Here is a 10,991-nt window from a genome sequence, read left to right as displayed (position 1 = left end):
ATACTGCATTATTCATGTGTATCAAAGATCGTTAAGGTAAGTTTCCATAGCGGCCTTGTTCAAGAGTAAGATTTTTCAAATAATACGAGTATATTAATAACATTCTGAATGTCGCGATTACATAACAAATTGAAAAAGCGACAATTTGATTTAAATAAGTTTACCTACACAAAGACCGTCACACACACACACACACACTGACATCACAAATTACAAATCGGCATCATAGGTAAGACGTGACAACAAAACTAATTCACGGTTGTTAACTTTACGCCTTGCGGTATCTTGTCCTGGAGCTTTACAAGTCGTTCTCGCGCATCAATGTCATACGTCTTATAATTGCGAGGCACAAAGGTAACAATTACCTCTTCAAGCATACTAGCATTCTCTAGCACAAAGAATGCAAGTCCAAGGTCGATTGTTTGTCCCACATAACCAACAATCTCCAATGTCTTCAAGCATTTGAGAGGGACGCCAGGCCACTTGTATACAGGATGATCGTATTTTTTAGTAAAACGAGTCAACTGCGATTACAAAGAGGAGAAATGAGTTCAAATACACACAATACACTATCTAAAAGATGAAAATAACATAAGGCAACCAACACAAGCGTGACGAAAAGGGCGGGGTGCCTGCCTTCAATGTCAGCTTCTGCAGAAGAGGACATGCCACAATAAAGGGAATCCACCCTCGCAAGCTTGGGTCCCCGGATGCTTGGACTTGCAATTCTAGATGTTGAAGTTTTGGCATAGGATGAGGATGATCAATCCCCAAAATCATCTTCTGTGTGATAAAATAAGACAATAAATAGTTAGAGGACGGACACTCAAACCTAGAAGTTTATTCACAGAATCTAAGACTACATTTCATATTTTGACACAATTAAACAACCACACAAACCTTGGATATCCTCAAATTTAGATATAACAACTGGGAGAGATATAGTGCAAGGGAGTCAATACTCATAGCATAGGTAACAGCATAACAGTCATCGTAGCCGCCAATTGACACCTCAACGAGAGAGGAAGCATGGGCCATCCGTGGCTGTATAGGCTGATTATACATTGTGAAAGAGCGGAGCGTTCGGGCAGAAATATCAATTGTTTTCATATTGCGGCAAAGAGTAACCTCCAAATGTTTTACTTGATCAAATGCACCAGACATTCTTGTAAGATATTTCGATCCCACAATGCACAAGTTCTCCAGGGAAGGGCATGAATGAGACACATAATCCATGAATTCATCTGTGACATTGACGTATTTAAGGCATAGAGATGTCAGAAAAGACTTGAAGCCTGTAAACTTAGGAGGCAAATCAAGCGGCTCGTCACACATAGGCAAAACAATGCCATTGCCATAACGTATGCGTCCGTATCGCCAGGGTGATGTAAAATTGAACTCAAGCCTTTTGACTTGTTTATCCAGTGCAAAAGCTGCCCACTTATCGACATAAGATTGCCATTTTTTATCCAAATCAAAAGTGATTCTAAGTTCATCTATAGCCGTCCCCAAATGCTCTTCAACAACACGATCAACCATCCTCACAAAGTCAGGTCTTTCTACAACAATCGCTTTCCAATTTCTCCGAATATTATCCATAGCTCGAGGATCTTCAAATATCAAGTGTGGAAAACAGTGCCATATATATTCCCATCGACGCGAAACAAGACTAAGTCTTGCGACTTCCTTCATTGTAAAAGACGAAACTATTGACAGCAGAATATCCTCGGAAAGCTCGCTCAAACGATCATAATTTTCTTTGCCTGCACCATTAGCCTTGCACTCCTGGATTTGCAATACAAGCAAAACAAAAATAAGAGCAGTGAAACTAAATATCGTGTAGCAAGTTCTAAAGCTCATAAAATCATCAACGAAGGCCAAGAGAGCAAAATAGTACATCGTTGAGGCATGATTCAAGGGCAGGCAAGGACGTTGTCATCATCATAATTACTGCCAAGTTATTACAACTACACAAGACCTGCAGAAAAAAAAACATCTCTCTTTAGTAGATTAATTTCATCATGAAATAGATAGCATTATTTTAAAAATGCTACAAATCTCTCAATGAAAAGAGCAAAATAGCTGGAAGTCCACTATATATATAAAAAAAATTACAAATAGTTTGATGATTATGAGAAGTCGTTCACCAGTCCAATAGTAGATCATTTGGGGGGCTAGCAGAGGCAGCCAGTAGTCACCCCCTTGAATGATACAGTAATAGAAAACTCACGATTTGTAGTTAAATTTTTTGATTTTTGCCCTCTATATCTTATTTCATTAATTATGGAGTAGTTTGCACTTCAACCCTAAAATGTTTTGCCCCTAATGACAAACGGTGGCTCCATCACTCTACCACGTCTTAGAAAACTACTGGCTCTTAGGATAAACACACATAATCCCGTAATCAAAGATATACTTCTTTTGTCATGACCTTATATTTAATCTTTTATTGTTTGTTAGACGTATTTAATCAAAAGTAAACAAATGAATGAAACGAAAGTAGCAAGAGTAACCTACTTGAGTTGTATCACAAATTTGAAAATTGTTGGAAATATTAATGGTGAATTAAGATAAACTATGCTACATTATTCCAACTTCATTCACATGGTGAACTCACAATTGATTGAATTAAGCAACAAACATGATATTTAACTCCAATTAACTTACTAAGGAGAAAATTTCAAAATTAAACAAGAAGAAAACAAAATTACCTTAATGGAACAATTATTGGGGTTTGAAGAGAAAGGCAGGGGAAATATTAATGGTGAATTAGGGATTACACTGTATTCTATGTATATGATTCGTATTTGATTTATGTTTTAAACCCCATCGATTGTAATCTTTTTCTTTAAGGAAGAGGATCATTATCATTAATACTACTCCGCATTTTATATGAATTAACATTTATTTATGGCTATAAATGGTTTGATCGACCGTAATTAATAACATGATTATACTTATTATCATTTAAGGAAGATCTTCTCGCTTTTACTGATGATCTTATACATACAATGCCTATCCAATAGTCCTAGTAGTTGGTAACATGATCGTGCTTTTTCATGAAATATAAACGGTTGTTTTCCCATGACTCGCGTAAAACGTATTCCAGCATCATGAAATATGGCCACAAATATTTGAAGAGAATAAATAGGTTCAAAATGATTTGTTTTAAAATATACTCCATTGGTACACATGGCATTGCCCCTATGAATGGTATGAATCCAAAAAATGGAAGAAGGTAGTTGCAAAGTGTTGTAGTTTGATTAAATCCATGGAAGAGATTGAGGGAAAAATTAGGAGAATAAAATAGAGAAGAGAGAGATCTTAATAGAATTGTAGAACTTTTGTATTATAAATTGTTTGTTACTATGAAAGTTTAGAGTTGTTCATGGGTTATACTATCCGATAGATTCGGTCCATCCAGCTCTTCTTTTTACCGGCCTCCACAACATAATTTTTCAAAAATGGGCTATGTGTCAAATACACATGGCTCGAAATTGTTAGGAGGACGGACATGGACAAGACATTTTTGTAACGGGCTGACCCGTTTGGCTCTACAAGATGATAAACCACAACTAATCTTGTTTATATTCTAAACCCCCTTGCTTGCTTTGTAAATCATGATGTTGTGGCCCATCCAAACAAGTCAGCTGGTTGGTTAAAAGAGAGATACATTTGATGGAAAGTGGGTGAAAGATTATAGTTTGCTACATTATCCACCTGCGTCTTGCCATATGATAAACTTAGCATTCCCATGACTTAGTTCAATACAGATGTGGCAATATGCTTGCCGTTTTTCTTCTAACCTTGTTAAGTTCAGATTAATACATTGTAGGAACAAATAAATAACCGCAAAACCACCACAACACCGATTAAAATTTCCTTTCAGTATCAAGCATAATAAAACATTCCTCAGCAAGCTAGTTCAGTCACATTCTCTTATCCTCCATATTTCTCACGCCGTTGTCTTTGATGATACCTCCACTATTTTCACTAGTAAACCAAACACTAGAGCTCTAGCTAATTTGCCTATTGCTATAGTAGTCACTTGAACCAAATGCATATCCAATTCAAAGATAATGTAACATACGAACCCAACATTATTCCAATTCCTAACACAAAATAAATGACCCAGTCTTGCTTCAGACCGTCTTAACCTTAAAAACATAATCATTTCAGCTATAGCATAACTTTTTCTAACATCAAACACAAGCCAAAACACTAACAAACCCACTAATTTGATCATCAAAGGGAAGAGAAATTACCGCGTGCGAATCAAAATCACAGTCATATTCATCGTCATCGTCATCGTCAGAGAACTGTTCAATAGGATACCCAAAAAAATGACGATTTTGCGAAAGAAAATGACAAGAATTCGACAAAATTCCAGAACTTGAAGTACAAATAGGTTGTTGTTTAATTACATTAGAACCCAGAAAATTGAACCCTAGAATTGAGGGTAATTTGAGATATGATAAATTTAACAAATTTTAAACCAACAAAACTCTTGAAATTGATAGATTAACACAATTAATTATATATTTGCATAACCAAATGAATCCGATGCTAAAACAAAACAACAAATCTAATCAAAGAACTAACCTGCTAAAGTTCATCGCCGACGACAGAAAGTAAGATAAGATGAAAATATTGCCGGCAAGTACCGAGGGTTTTTCGAGTCTCATTTTTTATTTATTTTTCTTTTTCCATTTTTTATTTTTTATTTTTATTTTTGTCCCGAGGCAATTTCAGTCCGGCGGTATATATACAATTATACATGTTGAAGAGTGAAGAGTATTCATGACTGTGATTATATGAAGTGACAACAAGCTTTTTTAAATAAAAATAAAATATATTTAACATTCCGAATGTCACGATTACATATTTACATACCAAATCAAAAACGCGACAATTTAATTTAAATAAGGTTTAACAAGACCGTCAAACCCACACACTGACCCACACACACTACAATTTAATTTATTTAAATAAGTTTAACAATACAAAGACTGTCAAACACACACACACACTGACTGACCCACAAACACACTATATATTGACATAATGACATTTAGTTAAATTACCGCTCAGCTATCTTCATCTTCATCTTCCTTCAATCATCTTCCTTCAAATGACCTCTTTGATTTCCAAATTATTCATTATAATAATAATAATAATCATCATAATTATTATTATTATTCGAAATAAACTTCCCTAGCAGGTGCGTCAGCAAGCCATGTCTCATTAATTTCATCAATTTCATATTGGGGCGTTCCATAATGCACCCTGATGAGGACATGGAATGCTGTTTTGTTCAGGGCAAAATTAAATTCTTGGGCATCCGTCACAGTAACGGCATTCAAACCCCTGAGTTCAGCTAGTCGTCTCTCCAATGTTTGGGTTGCGTCATTAATTAAGTATTGGAGGCTCTCCAGTTCATCGTCACGCTCTTCGTAAGTCATTTGCGCATCCCTTTCAACTGCTGCATATTCCCTCTCTTTTTGCTCAATGTATTGACTGACATCCAGTGCCTTTCTCAAAACAGTGTTGGAGGGTGACACTGGTTCATTGTTGGCCATGTTCACTACTTCTTTTCTTGTTTTTTTTTTTTTTGTTATTCAATAGATTGTTTTTTCCTTGTTTTTTTTTTTTTTGGTTATTCAATACATTTTCATTTCAACAGAGTTGGTTTATATAGGCAACAAGGTTGAAGGTTTGCTAACCCATACTCCGTCCCGATTCATTTGTTGTCCCGAAATGAAATATTGTTTGTTTTTTGTTTATCTTAGGTAACAAGTTTTCTCCCGAAATGAAATGATCCTTGTTATTTGTTGTCCTATTTCAAAGCTAACGCGTATTAATATTTTGCTCACACATACTACGTCCCGGTTCATTTGTTGTCCAGAAATGAAATGTTGTTGTAAGATGGAAATATTCCTTATCCTAAGAATGAAAGATGAGATTACGGTGCAAGCAACAAGTCTTAATCATTCTACATTTAACAAAATGCCTAAATCATAGCAAGGAAGGACATTGTCATCATGGACGGTGCATTCATTCTAAAGGCAGAAGATGAATTATGTAGCATTCATTCTAAAGCCAGATGAGAATGATCAACTCCTCCACTTCCAATTTTATTGCAACTAATAAACCAACTAATTAGCAGGGTATGTAGTTTGGGAACGATGCATTAGTCTGAGACTGTGGACGGTGCAGAACTTGAATACGGACTAACTCTGATTAGCCAGCCATGACTTCGAATTAGTTAACGATTTGGTTGAATTTCTCATGACTAAGAATTAGGTTAATGTTTTAGATGAATTATCAATGATCATGAACTTTGAATGAACATCTATTACACAGACTGTTCAACTTGATTAATTTCATTTCGCGCTAACATTTGTTTCGTTTATTTGTTTATCAGTATTTGTCTACACGCCAGCACACGACGTGATTCAAGTAAGTGAATCTGACTTTAGCACCTGTGAACGAACCAGCCCCATTGGCGCCTACAACAATGCCGATGGAGTAACACTGATCACTCTACTCCAACCCGGGCCAAGGTACATACTTTATATGTGGCAGGCTTGACCGCTGTTCCGTAGGCCTCAAGGTCCGTGTCCAAGTTCTGGACCGTCCACAGTCTCAGCCTAACGCATCAAGCCCAAACTACCCTGCTAATCATCAGCCTGATAACCGCACTAACTCTGATGAGCCTGCTAAGGAGCTTCCTCCAAATTCATCAGTCTGCATTTCTTAGACGTGATAGCATGTGGTCAGTATAATTTCGATGTAAGGTTAGTGTTGCATGGAATATGAAGTAAATAAAAAGACGGAGTTTATGGAACAGTCCCCTGTACGACATTTTCAGTTATGACGGGTCATATAATTTGATAAATAGCCACACACTCGACAGCAATACCCGTGAAAAAGTAACGCAATCTGGGATCACAGGATATATAACCGTGATTTTCGATATCATTTACAGATTTACAGTGCAAAGTTGTCTCTTACAACTTACAAGGCAATTTCAGTATTTCATAAACCATTAGTTCTTACAATAGTTACTACTAATGGAAACTACTGTACTATGTAGTCAATGTCCACATTCACCGGCTATTCTATTAGCACGAAACAGTAAAGAGGCGCAAAACCATCCTCATATGTTGCGTCATAAAGGGAGATGAGAGGGAGCAACTGCCCCAATTCCCAAAGTATTGTAAGTTCCTCACCATCTGATGAATTTGGAGGAACCTCCTTAGCCTCAGAGTAGTTTGGACTCGATGCGTTAGGCTGAGGCTGTGGACGATCCAGAACTTCGATCAATGTTTCTCCATTTGCATTGTTGTAGATGAACACTGAAAAAAGCAAATGTTGAGCAGATAGAGTCGGTCTATTAGTTTGTATGACGGAAAAAACATGGTCTCATTTTAATCAGATTCAAGTCATTCGACAAATGCTACATAATTTTTAATCAGATTCAAATCATTCGGAAAAAAAAACATGCTCTCATTTTAATCAGATTTAATCGTAATTTCACATAATTTTTCGAGAATTTGGTATATGATCCTTCGATTGGACTAATTAATGTTGATCTTAATTAGACCTGTAATCATACTCTTACATACACATCATTTGACGAAACTCCAAGAAAATTGAAACAATCTTCTCAATTAACTTGAATTATGCATCATCATGAATCCATCGTCAACTAAAATGCTACATAATCGACAGTTCAATCGTAATTTTACATAAGTGATTCGGAATCATAGGGAAACAAATACAGTAATTTCTTCAAGAAAGAAAAATCACGAATTAGCGAAAGAAACTGAAGTTTGAAGCATGAATTGAAATCGCAAGAATCAGCAATTAAATCATCAATTATCAAGAAAAACATGACCTTAGTGCGAGAATCGAATCAAAGAATGTAAATCAAGTTCGAGAAAAAAATCTACAACTCAAAAATGATTTAATCGAAATCAACTAAAATGCTACATTATCAACAGTTCAATCCTAATTTCACATAAGTGATTCGGAATCAGAGGCAAACAAATACAGTAATTTCTTAATTCTGACTTGCATCCTTCCGATTTGTAGTCCGTTTATGTGTATATTCATTTTATATTTTATTATTCCTCGTCATCTCTTCCAATAATTACTTCTGCTTTCCGTAACGCATTTGGCATTTTCTTGGTAATTGGGCCTTCATGGACAACTTAAGTACGTTTTTTGGTATTAATATTAAGGTAGATTGCCTTAACTTATAGGGCCTAGGCTCTGTTCTTTTGGACTTAAAATCACTTAATTTAAGTTCGCTTCAGATTCTATAAGTTCAATTTAGTTCAGATTAGATCCTATAAGTTCAGTTCAGATCCTATAAGTTCAGTTCAGTTCAGATCTTATAAGTTCAGTTCAGTTTAGATCTTATAAGTTCACTTCAGTTCAGATCCTATAAGTTCATTTCAGATCCTATAAGTTCAGATCTTATAAATTCAGTTTAGAAAAGTTATATACAGAGTATTATTTTTAAAACCGATACAAAAATATTTGACATTATTAATTATTCGATACATATATACATTATTATTTTTAAACAAAATTATCGCTTTTCTCATTATTTTTATCTTAATGTAACCGTAGTATAATTTATAAACAAACCAATGTATATAAAGCGGAAAAATGTTATTATTTTACCTCGTGTTTTAGACTATATTTTCTTATCAGTGTTCTCTCTTGGCTGCCTAATAATTTCTTGTAAAACTTTTGTTTAATCTCAAAAAAAGTTTGCGTTTTATAATAATAATAATAATAATAATAATAATAATAATAATAATAATAATAATAATAAAAGATGTGGTTTTATAAAATAAAAAATAATAATAATAATAAAAACAACAAGAATAACAATAACAATAATAACACTCCCTCCGTACCATACAAATGGTAACGTGTTAAAAAATGGGTTTTTTTAAGAAAACAGGGTAAAAGAAGGGGTAAAGAGGGAAGAAAATAAGTAGGTATGTAATTGTGGGTTTAATTGTGAGTTGGTAGGTAGGGTATGTGATGACATTTTGTGTAAATATCATATGAGTATAAAGATAACTTGGTAATGTTGTGGGACAAATAAGGAATGTTACCATTGGTGTGGTACGGCCGTATTAGTTAAGTACTTAAGTGTTACCATTGGTCTGATACGGAGGGAGTAATATATAGTAGTAGTAATAATAATAATAATAATTAATAATAATAATATTATTTAAGTTAAATTAATTTAAGTTCGGATCGTGTAAGTTCAGTTCAGATTCTATAAGTTCAGTTCAGATCCAATAAGTTCGATTCGATTCGAGATCATATAAGTTCGATTCGATTGAGATCCTATAAATTCGATTCGAGATCCAATAAGTTCAATTCGATTCGAGATCCTATAAGTTCGATTCGAGATCCTATAAGTTCGATTCGATTGATTCGATTCCTATAAGTTCGATTCGATTCGATTGAGATCCGTTTGGTCCAAAGAAACAGGGGCCCTAATGGTTGGTATGTAAATCCAACATAACGAGCATTCTTGAGGCTGCTATCATATAAATCCGATCCGTTTTAGGCAGATGATAGACCAATTGGCGAGCTTATAAAATATAATTGTCAAGGTGAAATGAAAGTAAATGGGACGCTTTAAGGTGACTTTGTGTCACTTTGAGTAATTTCGTGGAAAATAAGTGTAAAGAGGCGTTAATTATGACATCGTCAATTTTCATTTAGTCAATTAATTTTAGCCTCATCATCGGGTACCGTAAAGGCTAGTAAACAACTTTGGGGTGTCTACAACATGATTGAAATTACAATAATATTTGAGGTGCTAAGCATTTCTCTTTGAAGTTTTTCTATATAATTTTTGAGTGAATATATGTTTTTCTATATAGTATCTCGTTTATGTAATGTTTCTTTTAACTAGATAGTATAGATTACTGATGATCACTTATTTGTTCCTAAAACTTTAAAGACTAATTTTGAATATTAAAAGAATAATTGAAATGCAGACTTACTACCCCTTAATATTTAAAACGGCTCGTGCTTTTTGCACGAGTATACAATTAGTCAAAAAACTCAAATGTGCTTTCGTCTTATCTACATGTTTACAGAGGATAATAAAGAAGATGTTGCGGTTACACTTGTTGTATAGTATCTTTTATACACCACCAATAAAATTAAAACATGTGGAGGAATCTATTTTTTTTAATTATGAAAGAAATAATTTTCAATATGAAGAGAAATTATTAGAGATTTTATTAGTTTTAAAACTATAGATTAATATTATGTTTACCAAAATCTTATCATATCTTTTATTATTTTCAAATAAAAAAAAGCAAGTATACTACATTGTATACTTTTTTTTTTTTTTTTTGGTATAAAGAAGCGAGATTAACCCAAATAACAAACAAAACAAATATAGAAAGCTTCCCTAACCATAGAAGAATTTAAGGAACTACTACAAACTAACAGCAACTACTACAAACAAAGTAGGAACTACTACAAACTAACAGCAACTCAGTTTAAGGAAAATATAGTGTCTACCAAATTACACCAAGAAAAAGGTATAACCTTCCATAACCATAGATGAATCTAAGATTGATGGAAAGATTGACATAAACCCAAGCCAAAGATTACAACTTTGCCGTCCTAATACCAAGTTCTTACTCAACATACAATAAGTTTGTGATTATTAAATGAAAATGTCATAAACTAAGTCTTCAAACAATGAGCTATTTATATGGCTCCACTCCCTTCTAGGTTAAACTTCATTTGGGCTTTCAACGAGATGACTTAAGACGGGTGACAATTAACCTTCGAAAGCTGAGGAGGACGCAGGCTGCGTCATAAGGCGCAGGCTGCGTCCTAGGCTGATCTCCGCTCTCAATTCTTCTTCTCATTCAGCTTCCATTACCACTTGTCCTTCATACTCGTTCATCAAGGAACCCCAAAATTAACACAAC

At 34.4% G+C, this 10,991-nt stretch overlaps 1 protein-coding gene across 2 annotated transcripts; it reads right to left on the bottom strand.

The window, feature by feature from the left end:
• Positions 1–71: 71 nt before the first annotated feature.
• Positions 72–4,777, bottom strand: LOC141646735 (putative FBD-associated F-box protein At1g61330). 2 transcript variants are annotated; one of them, XM_074454666.1, is made up of 6 exons: positions 4,603–4,741; positions 4,266–4,319; positions 1,898–1,978; positions 901–1,785; positions 637–783; positions 72–524 (listed from the first exon to the last, which is right to left on the bottom strand). In XM_074454666.1, exons 3-6 carry the CDS (start codon positions 1,943–1,945, stop codon positions 249–251), a joined length of 1,356 nt encoding a protein of 451 aa, XP_074310767.1. In that variant the 5' UTR covers positions 1,946–1,978; positions 4,266–4,319; positions 4,603–4,741; the 3' UTR covers positions 72–248. The 2 variants fall into 2 exon arrangements, with proteins under 2 accessions (XP_074310767.1, XP_074310768.1); XM_074454667.1 differs by lacking the exon at positions 4,266–4,319 and having other exon boundaries at positions 4,603–4,777.
• Positions 4,778–10,991: the final 6,214 nt, after the last annotated feature.

Source organism: Silene latifolia, chromosome 3, assembly GCF_048544455.1.
Source record: "Silene latifolia isolate original U9 population chromosome 3, ASM4854445v1, whole genome shotgun sequence".
Taxonomy (NCBI): Eukaryota; Viridiplantae; Streptophyta; class Magnoliopsida; order Caryophyllales; family Caryophyllaceae; genus Silene; species Silene latifolia.
This window is presented reverse-complemented; position numbering and strand designations above follow the sequence as displayed.